This window comes from Dunckerocampus dactyliophorus, chromosome 8 (assembly GCF_027744805.1).
Source record: "Dunckerocampus dactyliophorus isolate RoL2022-P2 chromosome 8, RoL_Ddac_1.1, whole genome shotgun sequence".
Lineage (NCBI taxonomy): Eukaryota > Metazoa > Chordata > Actinopteri > Syngnathiformes > Syngnathidae > Dunckerocampus > Dunckerocampus dactyliophorus.
In genome coordinates, this window is record NC_072826.1 from 14,859,961 (window position 1) to 14,879,521 (window position 19,561).

The 19,561-nt window shown below is 41.9% G+C and overlaps 2 protein-coding genes across 15 annotated transcripts in view; one reads left to right on the top strand and one right to left on the bottom strand.

The window, feature by feature from the left end:
• The first annotated feature begins 171 nt into the window (after positions 1–171).
• Positions 172–16,300, top strand: padi2 (peptidyl arginine deiminase, type II). Of its 2 annotated transcripts, none has more exons than XM_054785344.1 (16): positions 172–396; positions 5,642–5,813; positions 5,952–6,021; positions 6,120–6,181; positions 7,133–7,250; positions 7,511–7,660; positions 7,741–7,916; positions 8,188–8,291; positions 8,436–8,547; positions 8,801–8,908; positions 9,969–10,120; positions 10,847–10,994; positions 11,361–11,454; positions 11,532–11,611; positions 12,565–12,705; positions 14,181–16,300. In XM_054785344.1, exons 1-16 carry the CDS (start codon positions 251–253, stop codon positions 14,412–14,414), a joined length of 2,067 nt encoding a protein of 688 aa, XP_054641319.1. In that variant the 5' UTR covers positions 172–250; the 3' UTR covers positions 14,415–16,300. The 2 variants fall into 2 exon arrangements, with proteins under 2 accessions (XP_054641319.1, XP_054641320.1); XM_054785345.1 differs by lacking the exon at positions 172–396 and adding an exon at positions 1,811–3,782 and having other exon boundaries at positions 14,181–16,298.
• rap1gapb (RAP1 GTPase activating protein b) overlaps positions 11,278–19,561 on the bottom strand; it is a 129,192-nt gene continuing 120,908 nt past the window's right edge. For 12 of the 13 annotated variants that reach the window (XM_054785339.1, XM_054785337.1, XM_054785334.1 and 9 more), the window contains 4 exons: positions 19,054–19,129; positions 18,398–18,501; positions 18,228–18,276; positions 16,297–16,976 (listed from right to left, as the gene is read on the bottom strand). In XM_054785339.1, coding sequence (XP_054641314.1) covers positions 18,268–18,276; positions 18,398–18,501; positions 19,054–19,129 — 189 coding nt within the window. In that variant the 3' untranslated portion in view covers positions 16,297–16,976; positions 18,228–18,267. Of the gene's footprint in view, positions 15,047–16,296; positions 16,977–18,227; positions 18,277–18,397; positions 18,502–19,053; positions 19,130–19,561 lie in introns of those variants that run through there. The other variant, XR_008572292.1, reaches the window with a different exon arrangement.

A 19,561-nucleotide genomic window follows, 5' to 3' on the forward strand; every position in this document is an offset into this window, starting at 1 on the left:
ATTTATCATCTGTAATGTAATCATCTGTCAAATGCTTTATCGCACCTGGATAATTAAAATAATATTATATGGAACATATTTCCTTGCCAAAAAACGTTCAACTGAGCTGTCTGCCTTCAGGCTATTCTGGCGTCTCTGCTCCACCTAGACTCAAATTACAATCTGGAAACACTACCTGGAAACAACAAGCTCCTCACACAACCGGTCAAAACCACAACTACCACTACTCCCACCACTACCAGCTGCAGCCATGTTGCAACAAACCTCTTCTGTCAATACTTTTCACAAGAAGAAAAATGACAGACTAGAATATCAACGCACAATTCGCCTGGACACGGTTATCACTCAGACGGTCCTGTACGTGACGGGGACCACCTTGAAGACAAACCTGGCCAGGTATGCTGTTTACATCACTTGCTAGACAATAGACACACTTCTAGCCACAATGAAAACTGCATGTTTGTAATACTGTTTTTGATGGTCATGATGAAAGGATATTCTGTTGCAGCTTTCAGCTGTTGGCAATGAAACGTTGTGGTGTTTCTGTTACATGAAAGACAACTGTGGGAACTTGACCTTTTTTTAACTTCAGATTCATCTGGACTGTGCTGAACTACACAAACAACCAATCGTTTCCAATTCCTTCAGTGATATTATCGGTATATTATTATTTCTTCTCTGCAACAGCACTTATTACAGAATTTATGTCCAAGCCACATAAACAAATGAGTGGACTAGGCTGTTTCCGTTGCAACAGTGCTGCCTCACGCAGAAAAAGGACAGGGAGCGTCGACAGGAACATATTAGCCTTCACAAATCTTCAAGGCTCGTGATGTGAAGAGTTCCAATTTGTTTTTAAATTTAAACAATGTTTGCCATAGGAAATGATAGACATAATCAGCTCATTTACCTAAACGCCAAAGAGAGTGGTGTGTAGGCAATAACTGCAGAGAGGCTATTATTTCTGAAATGTGTAAACTAATTGTATATTACAAGTTATTTTTTGTAACTTTGGTTTATGGTTTAATTTATTTTGAAAATGCATTCCGGTTACATTGGAATACATCATATTTTACAATTCACAATTCCATTTGCCCAAAAAGAATTAGGAAGAAGCAAAACGTATTTAATTCTACCTTCTCTCTGGTTGACATCAATTGCGAATGCATTTGTTCACTTCCTCTATTCATAATGTACCCTTCACCAATTATGAAATAACATTAGAAATGATAAAGATGTGGAACCGTGTATTACAAGTAATATAATATCGGCCTACTGATTTTAAATTTAAGCTTATTTCTAAGCTTAAGTTTATTTTAAGCTTCAAGCTTAACTTGTAAATAATGGGATTTTTTTATGCCCGATATTGGCATAAAAATGTAACATCGGTATGTTTTTTTTCCCTATAATGAAAGCCAATGTATAGCCCTTTAAGCCTTGTGTAATTAATACTTAATACAGTGTAGTTAAAACACCAGGATGTGGTGGACATCTCTGTAACTTCAATCTGATCGGCATTTGTGGGTGTGTTTCTGTGCAGAGTTTCGGAGTTTGTGGACTTTCGGCAGGAAGTTTGCTCGCGTGCTTGAGCCGACGCTTTGCTTGGCCGTGTTCAGGGGGACAGGCCATGCTGGGTTGCCTGGGCAGCGCTGTTGGTGGGTGTGGGTGGCGGTAATGTGGAGGAGCATGGAGGTGGCGGCGAGCGGACGCGGTGCTGGACTCCTCGGCGGAGGATGCGCGGCTGCCGGATTTCTCGGGTGTTTGCTTGGGCGAGTTGCGCGGTGTTGTTTGCGTGCACGTCGAGAAGCTAATTGCTGATGCTGTTATCCATTGGCTTCGCAGCAAATGTTTGTTGGGATGGATGGATGGATGGATACTGTAGATACTTTATTGATCTCCAAGAGAAATTCACATTTCCAGCATCTCTGCAAAAATGTCATAAAAAACCTAATCAGTTAATCATAAAATAAAAGGAGGAGACATGAGATGTTAAACATATTGGTATTGGTTGATACTAGGATCCCAGATAGGATCCCAGAATGCAGAGGCGAGTCACTGCGTGTAACAAAAGTTTATGAACAAAAGATGTCCCATGAGGAAAAAATACAAAACACAACAAGGCAAAGTACAACCAAAACCACCAACCCGAGTCACGGGGAAAAAAACACTACAAAATGTAGGACCCTGCTAGACACGAGGATAGCAGGAAATAATATCACAAGCACTGCTGAGACAAGCAGGCCAACACACTAACATAGAACAAAAATTCACAGCTGCAACTCAGCCGGAAAACAAACTATGTGGACACTGCGACAGCAAAAACTATACAAAAACACACCTCAGCTGGAATATCCAAGCAGGGGACAAAGTACTCACAATGAGACAAGAAAGTAAGGTTATTGCGAGGACACGAGGCGAGGATAAGCTCGGTTTAGGCATGAAGCAGGGAGCAATCTGGCAATGCGTTCACACATTGGCACAGCTAAAGTAATTTGTAGGTGTGACCAAGTGACTCCTCCCAGGCCAGTAGGCAGCGTGCGGCAACAGAGTACAGATAGGCGGCAGCAGAGCAGCACTACAGACCATGACAGGCATATCGGTTATCAGCAAAAACGCCAATATCGACATCCCTAGTTACAAGAGAATTGAGGTTTGTAAATCCATCCATCCATTTTCTATGCCGCTTATCCTAGTTTGTAAATCAACATCAATAAATTATATAAACATTCATCATAATAAACATAGTAAACATCAGCTGCTTGTACTGTTTCTTGAATTCATTTTAGTACATTTTGAGTTTTTTGCTTAATTGATTCCATAATTTAATTCCACATACTGATATGCTTCAAGTTTTTAGAGTTGTTTGCATGCATGCATGTTTTAAGTTTATTTTTTTCCTCTGGTCCAAGTCTGGTTTTGCCTCTCTTAAAGTAATTGTTTTACATTATTGGGTAGCAGTTATTGTTTGCTTTACGGGCAATTTTAGCTGTTTGATAGTTTACCGGATCACATTTTAATAATTGTGATTTTAGAAAGAAAGACGTGGTGGATTATCCTAACCTTTTTTGTAGTACAGTTAGTGGGTGAACCGTACATTTGTAGTTATTTCTCCATATCTCTACACGTTAACTCAGACATGGCAAAACCAGAGAACAACATGGAGTATAGAGTGGTTTTTGGTCCAGAACGGCTGCACACTGTTTCGGTAAACGTTAATAATGATTTGGAGTGCATGAGAAGGTGGAAAAGAAACATAGCTCTTTGACTACATGATCACTTATAACAACTAACACAGCAGCAACAGAACCAATGTTGTAATAGCGGTGAGGATGATTCATAATTGTAAAAAGTACTGCAAGTTTAACACCAACAGCTGAGTAACGCAACCAGCTTTTGAAAGTGCACGCAGCGAAAGCCACTGGAAGCTGGAAGTAATTTTCTTCCGTTGTTTTAGGCTGAGCATTATTAATTCATAAAAGACGCAATAGGAGTGATAGGTCAGGGACAAAGAGCCCTCTCTTTGGGAGGGAGGGCTGTTACATGACACGGTGTTGTGTCCACTACACTGACCAATCACAGACCAGGGCTTAAGTCTTGCACTAGTAGCCTACATTAGCCTCCACTTGTTGCGTTCCGTGCTGCTGGTCCAGTTTACGTCAGGACCTGCAGAGACACTATATAACAGCCATCATGATTCACCCCCGGACTCTCAGAGTCGATTATGATAAAACTGCAAGTGTTGTATGCGTGGTGGGCTCCTCGCTTCATGTGGCACTGAACAGGTAGGTTGATGTTGCTTCAGTGAGTAGTTTGTTTTGTGCACACTTGAAAATACACTTAGACTCATCTGCCGCTTTTTTGAGTACTTCAGATGTCTTCAATGAAAGATAAAAATGAAAGATAATGAAAATGATGAAAGGTAATTGACAATGTCAGAGAGGTATTCATTTAACTATACTACCGTATATGTTTATTCTTGTGCTGGTAGTTACATCATACTGTGCCTGGAACTGTTCCTACTACTTTATATACTTCATGTTAGCGTTTGAGTTAGCTCCTCCTAACATTTACACTAAGTAAATATTATGTACTGCAGATGCTGCTACTGCTGGCAGTTTTTTTTTTTTTATTTTATGACTAAAGGGGAGAGAGAGTCAACAAGCTGTCTATTGTTGCTGTGCAAACACCAGACACTTTGTTGTCCCATAGAATTGCATGTGTTGTGCCAAATGTCAGCCAACACAGCACATCTGAGCGAGACTGGATTACTGAGCGGGCACAAAGTGGAAGCACCCATGCAGGTCCACTCATGTGCACTTACTCCGATGGCATTCCCACTGGTATCGCGTTCCCATGTCTGCCCACCAGGCCTGCGTGTCCACACTCAATCATGCATTGCAAGGATGTTACCAGCAAGTCAGGGCACGTCTAGCTGAAAGGGTGGGGGTACTTCCCACCATAAAATTGCTGCTTCAGAAAAAAAAAGTGAGTGGAGAAACAGCGTCGGAATGTTCGGAACTGTCGCGTAAAGTAAAGGATGGTTTGGCCTTGAAGGCACCACACCATGTTCAGTCTGGTTTTGCAACTGTGACTCTGGGTAAACATCCTTGTTTATTCTTCACTGTGTTATTATCGCTGTACATTGCACATATAATCATACCTTAGCTACATCTCCTTAGCCACACCTGCACCAATACCAGACCTGTACCAAAAATGCTGCCTTTACAAAGATAACAATGCTACAGGTGTGTTCATTTAACAAGACTGTAAAAGGTCAAATACAGGCCTCTATTCAATTAACCTACTGCATAACTGCCAAGGTTTCTAATTAGTGCCGGGTGAACAAACACTGTTCCAGTAATGGCAAGTCTCAATGAGTGGTCAGCATCTACCTGCCTTGTAAAGGAAGGTAGAGAAAGCTGTTTGTGTGAAACTCATGTGTTTCACCTGCCATACTGCTGTTTACAATGGAGCCACCAGTCCTATTAATGCTGGCTCAGCTGCTTACGGCCATTACAACATTGGTTCTGTTGTTGCTGTGTTGAGCATTATATTTAATGACGTTAATAAATGACCATCTGGTCAAAGAGAGCCACCTTTTTTTGTCCGCTAAACTTTATAAACGTTTTTTTTTTTTTTAAATTCAGCAGTTATATAGCATAATATTCAAAATTCTTGAAATAACAACCTCTTTCCAGTTGCTTGCTGCCAAATTAACACCCCATCCTCTTTGCTGTTTAGATAAATAAAGCTGTTATATGTTTATTATCATGGTGCACAGCTATACTGCATCGCTATTTGGACCCTCTGCTCAAACCGGTTAAGCCTGCTCAAAATATGGAGCAGTTGTACCAAAGTTCTAGTGTGGAAGACCCCAAAAGTTTAACCAAAGAAAATTGGACTTGTTTTCAAACCGTCATCATGCAAAATGTCAGTAGTAAGTAGTGAGTGTTTTAATTTAGTTTTTTAATACAATTATTTTACTCTGGTGCCATGTTGTGGGCCCAGTGACTTTAAGCTGAACTGACTATTTTGCATAAAAAGCTCGATGTCGCCCTCTCACCTAGACGTGAACTTTTCCAAACGCAGTACTGTTTCATGTCAACATCACCTTTTCGTCTAACCTGGCCTCATACTGCAGGTGTGCACCTCCCAACTCCAAGTTCTTCTCCGTAAAATGCACTCCCAGTGTCGAGTACGGCATCATCCCACCTCACAAGGAGACCTCTCACCTCTCCCCCATCGCCTTAAACGAAAAGTCAGTGCTGCTCATCTCCATGAGCGGTGCCAGCCAGCATGAAAATGACAGCAAGGTGAAAGAGGAGACGAGTCAAATTCATTCATTGCAGCTTGTTAAGCGGGTGTAAACATCTGCTTGAAGTACCTATATTATTTGAATTAATAGGTACTAATTAGAGTTTGAATTAACATGAGTTACATTATTTTGCAAGCTATCCGTCAGGTACTACGGCCAAGATAAAGACGTTTTGGGGAACGCAGTCCTGCACCTGACAGCACTTGGTATGTTAAAACACGAGAAAGCAAAAGACATATTTAAGAAAAGGGTATTTGTGTACACGTTAACAAACTCAAACACATGAAACCGCTCTGTCACATAGAAATCTCTCTCGACGTGGACGCGGACCGAGATGGTGTTGTGGAGAAAAACAATCCCAATAAGGTGAGCTCAAGCTTAACTTGTAAATAATCTTAATGGAAATTTTCCTTTCAAAGTTATGTAAAAAAAAAATAAATAAATAAAATTAATTAATTAATTAATTAATTAATTAATATTCTACGACAAAAAAAAATAACATAAAAATGGATTTTAATAGATAATTAATTTAATAATTAATTTATTGATAAATTACACACATATATACAGTATATATGTAATAATTATTATTATGTATAAAAACGTATGCTACGATGCTAACAGTCATTACATATATAGCAAATTGAGTACAGAAAGCTCATAGGCAGACCCATGAGGATTTTACCTCATACCCTAAGACCCTAGACCAAATGAGAATGGATAAAATGCTAACATATAGGTGAGTGAACATATAGCAAGATAGCATCTTGAGTACAGAAAGCTTTAAGGCGGACCGACAAGGATTTTACATCATGCCCTGTAGTTATATACAAATTCAAATGAGAATGGATTAAATGCTAAGATGCTAACAGTTCGTGAGTGAACATACAGCGAGACAGAATCAAGAGTACAACAAACACTGAGGCAGACCCATGCAACTGCGTAACAAGACAGAATCTGAAGTACACAAAGTGATAAGGCAGATCAATACAGATTTGACATCATTGCATGTAGTCCATTTTATCAAATGGATAAAATGCTAAGATGCTAACTCTTCGTGAGTCAACATATAGTAAGGCAGCAACAACTGTAGACTAAACGCTTAGGCAGACCCATAAGTATTTTACTATGTGATGGTTTCAAAAGGAGGATAAGCGGCATAGAAAATAGATGGATGGTTTCAAAAGGCTGATATTGAAGTGTTACCATGCTAACAGTTGGTATGCTAAAATCTACCGTGATAGCGACGTGAGTTAAGAAAGCACCCATCCTAACCCATTGTTTTGTGCATCCCCATTTTTGTTCAAAATGTCTTAGGGATCCTGGGAGTGGGGTCCTGATGGGCACGGAGCCATCCTATTGGTAAACTGTGACTCTGAGCGGCGCTATTTCCAAAAACCGGACAATGAGGTGGACTACATCTCCAAGTTGTCAGGTATAGAAGAACCAGCACAGAGTGCAGACCGCCACCAAGGCCCAACAACCTGAAACCACCTTCAACATGACATTCAAATGCATGTGGTTGGACTCCCGTCCTGTAGTTGGCAGTAAAGTCAACTTCCAGACATTCTGTAGTTTTTGCACCACAGCTCCGTTTGGTGCTGTCGTCACTGCCGCAAATTCTTCATTGTGCACCTTCATCCAGAACTCCACAAACACATACCTGATGTTGTGGCTTTCTTTGCATGCCTGCAGACCTGAGGGACATGTCTGTGATGGTGCTGCGGACCCGCGGCCCTGCCAAGCTTCCAGAGGGCTACAAGCTCACCATGCACATATGTCAGGGCCACGCAGAGGGTGTCAGGGTGTACAGGCCCAAGCCTCGCTATACGAGCAACTCCTTATGTAGGTAAACCTGGAATCATATGACCACTTTTCATCAGAACACTTGAAAAGATGCATCTACGTTCTTCTCCCTTGTTTAGCTGGTGTGGCGAATAACTTTGCCCAAGTGCTGTGCAGCAACGTCTTGTCCAGGGAGGTGCCTTACCTGGGGGGTGCAGCGGAGATGAACTTTTACGTGGAGGGTCTGAAGTTTCCCGACAAAGACTTTGACGGGCTCATCAGCATCAGCCTCAGCCTGCTGGAGCCCATCTGCACAGTAAGACTGCCTCTGTGTGTAGCAGTTGAGCAGATTCACTATTGGTGGACCAGCCAGGACACCTCTCATGTACTGTAGTGTTTGAGTTGTGTGGCGTGCTTATTTGACTCACATAAATGATCAGCTATCACCAACATAAACACAGTAACAACACAAACAAGGTATGTTAGCAGTCAGCATGCACTTTTTTGTTTTCATGTCTTTGTCACCTAAATATTTTTATTTATTTTGCTGTGGCTTTTTTTTTTTTTTTTTTACTATATGTTAACAGGGTCTCCCCGAGACTCCCATTTTCACAGACACGGTCATGTTCCGAGTGGCGCCTTGGATCATGACTCCCAACACCCTGAGGCCTGTCGAGGTGTTCGTCTGCAGGTACAAAAAGTGTACTGTCCGTGTTTTAACATTCAGCAACCCTTATTGCCTCTCTATGGTTTTACAAACTTTATCCTGAAAGCTTTTGAACTGTTAGACATTTTCTAACAGCAAACATTGTCTCACTAATGCTCTCTTCTTCAGCACCTCAGATAACTACTCGTTCCTGAAAGGAATGAGGAGTCTTGTTGCCAACAGCGGATACAAACTAAACATCTGTCATGAGTACATGAACAGAGGAGACCGCTGGATGCAAGTAAGAGTCCAACTAATGCTAACTTTTTGTGTTTGTTTAAAAAAGGAAACCTGCCAATTTCCAGAAGTAATACGCACCTCACAGCGGAGAAAGGACAGGGAGAGTTGACGGGACAGCAACATAAAGAGATTCTCTAAAAACTCCAGTGATTGGAGAGGACTAAAATGCTGAGAGAGAACAGCAACTGAAAAACTGAAATGAAACTATCTCGCCACTCCAAAACGCACAGTAAGAACTACGTATTTTTCGTTAGGATGAGTTGGAGTTTGGTTACATTGACGCTCCACATCACCGCTTTCCCGTTGTCCTGGATTCGCCTCGAGATGGCAAACTTTTGGACTTTCCGTACAAAGAGCTGCTGGTGAGCACCTCTAAGTATTACTTTCACAGTGTATTAGGCTGATTCCCTATTCTACGCCTTGCCTCTCATCTTAGCACTTACACCTAGATTTTGTACATTCACGAGAATTCTCCTTAAATCAAGGAATCAGGGGTGAGTGCAAAGGGGTGTACAGCCGTAGAAACGACTTGTGGTCGGGGACCAAGCATTAAACGTAGCGGGAGGCGGAGTTTACTAGGATAGCACACTCCAGCTGAAAGGATGGCCGAGGGGAGACCGAAAGAAGCATATAAATGTAAGTAATTAAGCATAATTACTGATTTTCACAGCAACGTCACTCATGTTTTATTAGATAATCAATCATCCACGTCAATATTCGCCATGTTGGTTGTCACTTGTTACAAGTAGCTGGCTAACACTGAACTTCACTGCGATCTGCTGCATTTCATAAATGATTCGACAATAATTAGATAGCAACCACATTAACCTGTTAATTGTAAGTTGTATTTTAAAACCGCTCGCTAGCGAGGGGGATCTCATTACTGAACTGTACTGTGACATTGGCATTTTATATTAGCCATCTAATCACTCATGTATAGCAGCACAGCGTAGTGAAGTCTGTTTGCTGTGAATTATAGCCACCATGAAGTGAAGTTAGATATCGGTGTTATAACGAGGGACAACCAACAATTCAAAACATGGTGAATATTTACGTGGCGTACAAAATGCTTGAATATCTGATAAAACACGAGTGGCGTGACTGTGAAAATCAATAATTAGATATTTACATGCTTCTTTTGGTCTCCGCTCTGCCGTCCTTTCAGCTTGGAGTGTGGTATCCGAGTAAACTCCGCCTCCCCCTGCGTTTCATGCTTGGTCCCCGACCATACTCGGTATCTAGGGCTGTACACTCCTTCGCACATACCCCTTGATTTAAGGAGAATTGGGATAACACTTGAATCTCGTGAAAGCACAGAACCTACGGGTAAGGGCTAAGATAAGGGGTAAAGCGTAGAATTGGGATACAGCCTTAGTGTCCACGCTGACATTAAATCTTCTGATGTGTCATTGATGTCTTCAGGGTCCTGATTTTGGCTATGTGACAAGAGTGGCACTTAGAAAAGATGTGAGCAGTCTGGACTCATTTGGCAACCTGGAGGTCAGTCCTCCTGTGACTGTGAATGGAAAACACTACCCGCTGGGAAGAATCATCATTGGGGTGGCGTTTCCTACGTGAGTCGGTTTAGCAGCAGTTATTTTGTTTAGAGGTCCCATATTGTTGTATTTTTCAACAATTTTAAGTTTGTCTGAGAGGTCCCACAACAGTGTATTGGAAGTCTGTTGGCCAAACCCTTGCCTTGATGCTGGAATTTAGTTTAAAAGCTTTTGGCAAGCCCTACTGGGAACACACCGTTATGTGTGTCTGTAGCTTTAATGGTAATGAACTGTGATTTGTCCACGCCTGTCTTTGAGTGTGTCCACTTTATCCACATTTTACATATACACTGTAACTCTGCACCCGTCTAAGGTAATAGATGACATATATCACATACAACAATGTAACAAGAAGTGGGACGGGAGGACACCAACATTAGCAATACTGGCATGTGAGCTGCAGTGCTAACATTACACTCACATTTAACTGCAACATCATACTAGGTTAGCCTCTTTGCTGAAGAAAAAACAAATTATACAACTTAGCGCTATTCTCCATGAAGTGGTGGGTGCCTTCATGACGTCATGAAAAGCCACAACTTCAAAAGTGAGCGCTTGAGTGCCTCTTCCCTCACAAGTGGAACAAACAAGCGAGGGAGATCACTTTTGTCGCACTTGGTGTTCATAAACAAGCTCTAAAAACACCTATTACTGTGTACCGAATGTCATTAAAATGTCACATTTGCATAAAAGGGGCCCTTTAAATATCAGAGAAGAAAAATGAAACATTTGTGTTTGTTTAAGGACAACCAAAGGACGGAACATGACCAAAGTGGTTCAGGACTTCCTTTGGGCACAGAAGGTTCAGCAGCCCATTGCTTTGTTTTCAGACTGGCTGCTCGTCGGCCACGTGGATGAATTCATGACTTTTGTTCCTGCGCCTGATAAGAAGGTAAACATTTTATGAAGTGATTTTACCCTTCTTTTCTGTAAAGCACTTTGAATTACTTTGTGAATGAATTGTGCTCTATAAATAAACTTGCTTTGCCTTGCCTTGCCTAATATTAAGAAGTAAAAACAATGAAACTCCCAGTCTTAACTTCAATAGGGTCACATTTGCACATTCTTCTCTCATTTTTTAACATTTTTAGTTGTCACTTAAATGTAAAAATGAATACAGCAAAAACAAAACAGTCTCAGACACATTTTTTCGTATACCTTCCAGTCTTTCGATGCTTTAGGAAGCTGTTTCTGACAATACTGATGCCACGGTGCAAACTCCCAGTGACCATCTTATTATACATTGTCTCATTGGCAGGGCTTTCGTCTGCTGCTGGCCAGTCCAGATGCAGGCTACAAGCTCTTCAGAGGTTTGAAAAACAATGGTCATGGCCAGGCCAAACTCTTTGAGGGTAGGTCTTTACGTTTATTATTTCGTCATCATATACCTGTACATCCGGACACTTATCTGAGGGATACTTCCTCAAAGGTTGCAGAGACCAGGTTCCAATCACAGTGGACGACATACTTGAAGATGCAGGCTTCCAAGCTGAGAACAACTATGTTCAGGTGAGGCCACTATAATCAAAATATACTACAAACTATACTCAGTGTGTTAAGGGGTCAGCTCCAACCTATGTAACCACACAATTAAAACGCTAACAGCCTTTCGCTCTTTAGTAGGGGTGTCGCAAGATCTCGTGAGATTAAAACATGACAAGATTTCTCTTTCAGAAAAAAATATTGCCACCCTCAATACATTGCCATGTGCATGCGTGTCTGTTTTCCTCATCTCTCTCCGCCAAACAGGCAGAAATATGGTTCACTCTGTGCATTGGTTTCAGCACCTTGGTGCGTTTGATCATAGAACAACGGCACGAATGGAGTGAGCCCTTTTGTTGGTCATACTGTCTCTTTGTCTCGGTGGGTGGCGGAAGGGCCAGAAGCATACACACAGAGTGCAGAACAGTGTAACGTACAGTACAGGCTAAAAGTTTGGACACACACTACACAACTGATAGTCCCAAACCTAATAATAAGGCAACAAATTCCATTAAGTAAGCCTGCCAAGGCACGCCTGTGAAGTGAAAACCATTTCAGGTGACTACCTCATGAAGCTCAGCAAGAACCTCATGAAGAACACCAAGGGTTTGCAGCGCTATCAAAAAAGCAAAGGGTGGCTACTTAGAGGATTATTTCACACTTTTTTGTGAAGTACATAATTCCACATGTGTTCATTCATAGTTCTGAGAATCTACAATGTAAATAGTCATGAAAATAAAGAAAACACATTGAATGAGGTGTGTCCAAACTTTTGGCCTGTACTGTAGTAGAAATTAAATTAGTAGATTGCAGTACATTGTCATATTGTTTTTACATTTTTTTCATTGTACTTTTTTTAAAAGTAATGTTAAAATCTCGTCTCATCTCATTCTCGTAGACCCAATCTCGCGTATTGTCTCGTCTCGTGACACCCCTACTCTTTAGTATGTACACCAATACATGATTTGCGTGTTTTCTAGAGCTGCATCGACTGGAACCGAGACGTACTGAAACGAGAGCTGGGCCTTGATGACTCCGACATCATCGACCTGCCCATCCTCTTTAAGCTACAGCAGGACGAAGATAATGAATACAGAGCTGTGGCATTCTACCCCGACATGGTATGTTAGTAGTTTATTAGAGGGGAGGGCTTGTTTTTATAATAGTAACTAATGTTATCGTAAATGCTCCAGTTAACCTGTCCATTCAATCCTAATGTTGTTTTAATGAATTCCACAAGATGGCAGGAGATGCATTTGAAGCGTTATGAGTGGTCCAGCAGATATATCTACCTTTGCATACACTTTAAAATGTTGGTTTCTACTACTCAGCTGTTGGTGTAAAACTCACGCATGTTTTACTCGCCGTACTGTTGTTAATAGGGGTGCTCTGATCAGGGTATTGTCAGCAACTGTGGAGCTGTCGAGTGTTTGACCCCCAGTATGCAGAGACAGACGGTAGTGGTGGAAAATAAAAATACTTGAATAAATCAGGTGCAGGAAAAACAACAGAAAGCGACAGAGGAAAAGGGCTCCGTGAAAAACATACACGGAAGACGAGGCAGTAGCAACAGGTCAAGGAACCGTCTAGGAGACAGCACAGGCGAAGTACACAAAGGCAATGAACCAGCGCTGTAGCTGCGACGACGCTGGGCTTTTAAACTCCACTAATTGAGATCGAGAACAGCTGTGCATAACACCACTGGGGCAAATTATGTTCCACAGGTGATCGGTTTTTGTAATCGCTGTTGAAAGGCATTGATTAACATATGCAGATCACATACTTGTTCACGGAAATCAGTCAGCTGTGATAGTCTCCAGCATACAGTAGGCATTTTTGCGATGCAGATGTATTATCTCTTTTGAACGCCTATTGTTTTGAGAAGACAAACTCCAGCAACTACCTGGAACTACGTTCTTTATCACCGAAATCCGACCAGAACTGGACTTAGGAGACCAAGTGGGGAGTGAGTTGCTGTTGGTGGACTACACTGCTGATAGAGATGTCATACAACTTCATGTCAAAAAGTCCGAACTATCCCTTTAAGCACATTTTTAAATACACTTTTACACATTAAGAAACAACTACAGGAATATAGTATAGTGTTGTACTTGCGTGCAGTTACACAACATCTTGTCAAAGCATCCTCTTGCTGGAAAATGTTGAGTGGATCGACTTGTGAGACAGCACCCTCTGCTGGATTCATAGTTTTTCCCTTGAAGATTGAAGAAGCACCATCCAACCACTTTCTATTTACTGTAAGTTACAATTTAAAAACAATTATTTACTATTTGAATGAACCGCAACTTGGCATGGATCTACTTTATATTACCTAACAATGTAATATGCATCCATTTAAATTAGGGATATGTTTACATTTCATTGTTATTTTCTTTTTATACCAGTGTTTTTCTATTGGGATGGGAGAATCACGCTCTTGAATAACAGTAGCACATGGGCGGCCATTACCGTTTTGGTTCCGACGTCCCCTGACAGTGAAGACTCAACACTAAACGATTTCATGTCACACAGCCAGCACAAGACAGTGTTTAACGGCCACAAGACGCTTAAAGTTTCCAATCGCTTACGTTTCCAGGTGAACTTGATCGTCCTGGGCAAAAACCTCGGCATTCCCAAGCCGTTCGGCCCGAAGGTGAACGGCCGCTGCGCCCTGGAGGCGGAGATGAGCTCCCTGATGGAGGAGCTGGACCTCAGCTGCACCTTCATCGACGACTTCGCCTCCTACCACCGGCTGCTGGGAGAGGTCCACTGCGGCTCCAACGTGCGTAGGGAACCCTTTGACTTCAAGTGGTGGAACCTGGACATGTGAACTGAAGTGTATGAGGTAAAAGCCTCCACCAGCCTTCTAAATGTCACCTTTGTTAAACATCTTTATTTACAATATGGATGTAAAGCAATATGTACAACCAAGTCTTTTTTTTTTTTTTTTTTTTTTACAAGGGCTTCAGTAGACTGAACAGACAAGAAGAGAAATACAATCATTTACAACAGATCACAGAGAAAATTTCAGTCCAAACTGGTCTACTTTGGATTTGAACAGTTGGGCCAGACACATGGAGGTGCTATTGTGATGAGCCACTAGGGGGCGCAAGCAATCTATGCTTTTCGTTTCAAGTCAAATTGCAGGATTTTAGAGTTCGATCTGAATCATTTATCAGTCTTTCTCTACAGCCTTTTTTCAACCCAACTATAAACCACGTGTGCCTGCTTCATTTCATCACTGACTCAGGGTGCGTTCACACTTGTCATGTTTGCTTCAATTAAAACTTAAAACATACTCTGGTGCTTTAGTCCTGCTATTACGGTTCATTTGGTCAAATGTGAAAGCCATCCTCTGAGCCCTGCCGTGCAACAGACAAGCGGGCCGAGGCCGCATGAACGATGGGTCTTGGTCCTCTCGCAAGTGGATTGGTCTGGTTCACTTTAGGTCAAATGTGAACGCTACATGGACAAAGACACGGACCAGTGTTAAAATGACAGCAAAAAGCATGCAGATATGACAAATATGTAAAAGAAAATGCGTTGCAAGTTGTTTTTCATGAAATCTAAACTGGTAAATGTAGCACATAAAAACAAGACTCAATCCAGCACACAGCATTTTGGTTTGGAATATTTGATTTACATCACTTATGTCACAAAATCGAACTTCAGAGTTGTCCAAATTTTTCATAAATGGAAGGATGTTTGGGCCACTTTCATATTGTTCACATTTATGAAACACACTAAAACCAATCCAATGTAGGTCAAGATATACAAAGCGGTTTATTAAAAATAAAGACAGGTGACGAGGCAAATAGTGGCAAATCCCCCAATCAAAAATTGTACGTATTTTATTTAGGTGTCTGGGGCACGAACGCCCAAAACCCATTCAGTAGTGCCCCCCAGAAAGTGAGAAAATATTTGCACCTGCCACTAGGTTGTCCGATTGACACGAAATCCAATACACATGATGGCGAGCAAGAAAATCATCAAAGAACCTATGCCATCTGCCATTTTGGTTTGCAGGTGTCATTTTTCAGAAATCTGTGCCATTTTGTTTTTGTTTTTTGTGTGGCCCTAATTTTCTTCTGTTGGCTGTGTTTCATTTATATGTAAAACATTCCGCGGGCCAATAAAAAAAAAATAAACGGCTGCCGGTCTCGAATGGGGCCACACTTGCCTTCATTTGCGCATCTGTTTTTAGTGTGCATCTGTTTTTAGTGTGCATCTGTTTTTAGTGTGCAGCCTTTGGTCCCATAACAAAAACACTAGTATGAACGCACAGCAAACTGCACCAAAGTGCGCACAACGTGTCTTTTTTTTGTAATTTTCCAAACCGCAAGTGTGAACGCAGCCTTAAAAAAAACGAGACAAGGGGAGGGGGGCTCACTGAAGCATCATCCCCAATCTGCAAATAAACAGTGAAGATCCATGTGGCATGTGTTACATTCAGGGATAAAGACGAGCTCTCACCTGACACAATCATCGTAAAGGCAACTTCAAGATGAGTCACAGTGTCGTTGAAAAATAGCAAACAACCTTAGCGTGCCTTACGTCGTGTTGCGTCGCACACATATCAACATTTTACACATGAAGTAAAAAACAAAGTGTGGCCACAAACGTACACTGTATGTGGTTTCAATAAAACATTAAGCACAGGTACAACATGGCACCAGAGGACGTTTTGCTTAGTTTTTGTCAAGCAGGTTGACACAGTACACACACACACACACACACACACACACACACACACACACACACACACACACACACACACACACACACACAAACAACCGCACACTAACAATAACTGAATGACATTTGGTGATTTCAAATGCTTGTTGCTGGTCGAGGCACCACAGTAGACATATTTGGACATAGTTTTCCTTTTTATAGAATTACTGGGGTTAAAAAATGCTTCAGCTGTCATTCAACCATCACACAAATAGCCTCAATCCAAAATTAAGCATGACAAATGCTGCTGGTTGCTGAAAAAATGCTCGTTAAATACATCAGGAATTCAAAAAGCCTCAGTAGGCCAACTCACGTGACAATAAGACACGAGATCTCCGTTGACTTTTGTTCCATTGCTCTTGCTTCCTTTCCATCCCAAAAAAATCTAACTAAGATGGTTGCTCACTGGTCAGGATAGGCCAAGCAGACTTAATCTGTCAAACCACATGACAAACAGTAATGATGCTGCGTGACCTTTAAAGGAGGACTTTGAGAGCCGGACTCAAGGCAGGTCATCGGAGCTTTTGTTGGCGTCTGTCAGGACAGTCAGGCGGATTCTGAGCCGAACGTTTCGAGGATTCCAAGTTGACCTCTGTCAGTTAAGGAAGCAACACAACCTGTCGCTTGGTTCTGACATGTGGTGCCTCTCGAAGAAATGCTGTGACAGAGATAAACAGGAAGTTAGCAGTCAAAGGTGAGTGGAATAATTAAAGGTCCCCTATTACTTTTTAATGATGTTATGTGTCCCTAGAGTGAGGCTTTCCAAACATTTTCAAGCAAGGGCCACATACTGAAAATGAAAGGATGCAAGGGCCACTTTGATACTGTGTAGTGTGCGTGTGTGTACAGTAGGTACGGTATTCCTATATCTACGCTTCATATGTGTACCACCATGTGTTCCCACAAATCTCCCGCGGACCAGGGGGTGGGGTTTGGGGGCGGTGTTTGTACATTATAGATCTAATTTATCTTATTTATTATGTATTGTTTAAAACGAAGACATGAACAACATCTGAATGCCGACCAGAGAGATTATTACATCGCTGTTTGACGTGTGTGGTAAAAGGCGGTGCGCTAGCATGAATTAACTTGAGACAAATGTGCACATTAGCACTCAATAAGTCATCAAAACTTACCTTCATGCATTCCCACATAGTATCAGCATTTGAGACCAAATATGAGGTGGAAGAAAAATGCTAAAAATACAGTAGTAGTCTATCTGTGCGGCATGAGAGAAAGTTAGCACACGCACAAGTGAGACGAATGTAACAGAGAGAATCCGGCCATTTTTCAAAATAAAACATAATGGAAATTATTTTTTCTTTCTGTGCAGCCCGGTACCAAATGACCCACAGCCCGATACCAGGCCGTGGCTGGGGGGTTGGGGATCACTGATATAGGTGAACAAGTATATTGTTAGCATGAGCTTCAATCCTTGCTCTTTTTTCCACATTTATTCTTTTTTCCACATTTATTACTGTTTTTTTTTTTATATTTCATTGTAACCTTTTCCGCTACCTCCTTAAATAGGCATGCCCATATAAGGAAGTCCGGGTTGCACTGACGTCAATGGAACAAACACAGCGTGCCGAGCCGTCCAAAACTGCTTTCAGGGCCCACTTCCAAATGCCTAAACCTCATTATCTGACGTGCTGGCATCGTTTAACACAGGAATACAACATTGCAACAACATTGATAGGTCAGAAAAGAGGAAAAGCAAAATGGGTGCCCCTAAATTCTATGTTGTTGTATGTGACATATGGCATGTATTACATTGGACAAGTGGAAAATAGTATTACCTGAGCCCTTTAATATATATCTGTTTTCCACTGCGCAGTGCCAACTCAGTCCCATTTGCTAGAATTAGCAGCTATAAATAGTACAAATAATCATCACCATTGGCTCTCACCTGATAATGGACATCAATGCGGCGAGTCAGTTGCGTGTAGCTAACAGTTCTGTGTAAAAAAAAACAAACAAAAACACATAGATTACAACAGCTACTGTCAACTTAAAAAAAAAGATGTTTAAATGTGGAACTACTGTTCAACCTATTTCCTGCATTCACGACTGACTCACTGATAACTTGTGCTCCAGAGGGGGGCGCTCTGACTTGGGGCAGCCATCTGTGGCTTTAGACCCGGGTCCCTTCAGAACATCGGTTTGATGCTGGAGGCGAGTGGCTGCAAGGTGGGTAGAAGAAAGATCTGTGGCTATTTAATTAAAATAAAACACTATACATATAAATAAAGATGGATCATTCGGATTGTCAGAACATCTAGTGTGGAATATGACTTTCCCACTAGGGCCGCATGGTGGCCTAGTGGCCTAGTCAGGAGATCTGGAAGACCTGGGTTAGATTCTCCGTTGGGCATCTCTGTGTGGAGTTTGCATGTTCTCCCCATGTGTGCGTGGGTTTTCTCCGGGTTCTCCGGTTTCCTCCCACATTCCAAAAACATGCATGTTAGGTTAATTGGTGACTCTAAACTGTCCATAGGTATGAATGTGAGTGTGAATGGTTGTTTGTCTATATGTGCCCTGCGATTGGCTGACGACCAGTCCAGGGTGTACCCCGCCTCTCCAACAAAGTCAGCTGGGATAGTCTCCAGCACACCCGCGACCCTAGTGAGGACAAGCGCCATAGAAGATGGATGGATGGACTTTCCCACTAGCTCACCCCACCCTCAGGCAGCCAATGACCCAGTAACATGTGGGAATGTTCCTGCTAAACTCACCTGGAAGGCCTCCATGACTCGTAGTGAGCGCTCCGTCATCCAATGAGTGTCTTGGCGTCATGGCGGACACACTTTCCTGAAGGAAGACACATGCAAACTTCATGGTGACATTTTAGGTCCCCGATTATGCAAAAGTGACGGTAATATTTGTCCCTGGGGCCTGCTTACGAGCAGCAAACGTGGGAATCATCTCTTGCGACTTTTCATGACAACCTGAAGGAAAAAACACCTTCCACAGGCTTCGCTACACATCTTAAAATAAAGCCTGGAGCTCTGTCAATTATCAGCTATCAATTTGACCATTTTGTTTCTCTCCATTGAATAGGCTATCTTAGCATGATGTTGCTGTTAAATGTGAGTGCCTGTAATGTTTGCACTGTAGCTCACATAGCTGTGCTAGTGATGCTAACGTTTGAGTCCTCCTGTTCCACTCCTTAATGTTACGTTGTCACAATAGGCCTTCCTGGTGACACAGGCATGGGAAAAACACAGCTCATTAGCATTAAAG

Coding starts and splice junctions, on each gene's coding strand:
- padi2 (XM_054785344.1), top strand. CDS start 251: ATGTTGCAACAAACCTCTTCTGTCAATACTTTTCACAAGAAGAAAAAT. Junction 5,814..5,951: donor AGCATGAAAATGACAGCAAG/GTGAAAGAGGAG, acceptor TTATTTTGCAAG/CTATCCGTCAGGTACTACGG. Junction 8,548..8,800: donor GAGGAGACCGCTGGATGCAA/GTAAGAGTCCAA, acceptor ATTTTTCGTTAG/GATGAGTTGGAGTTTGGTTA.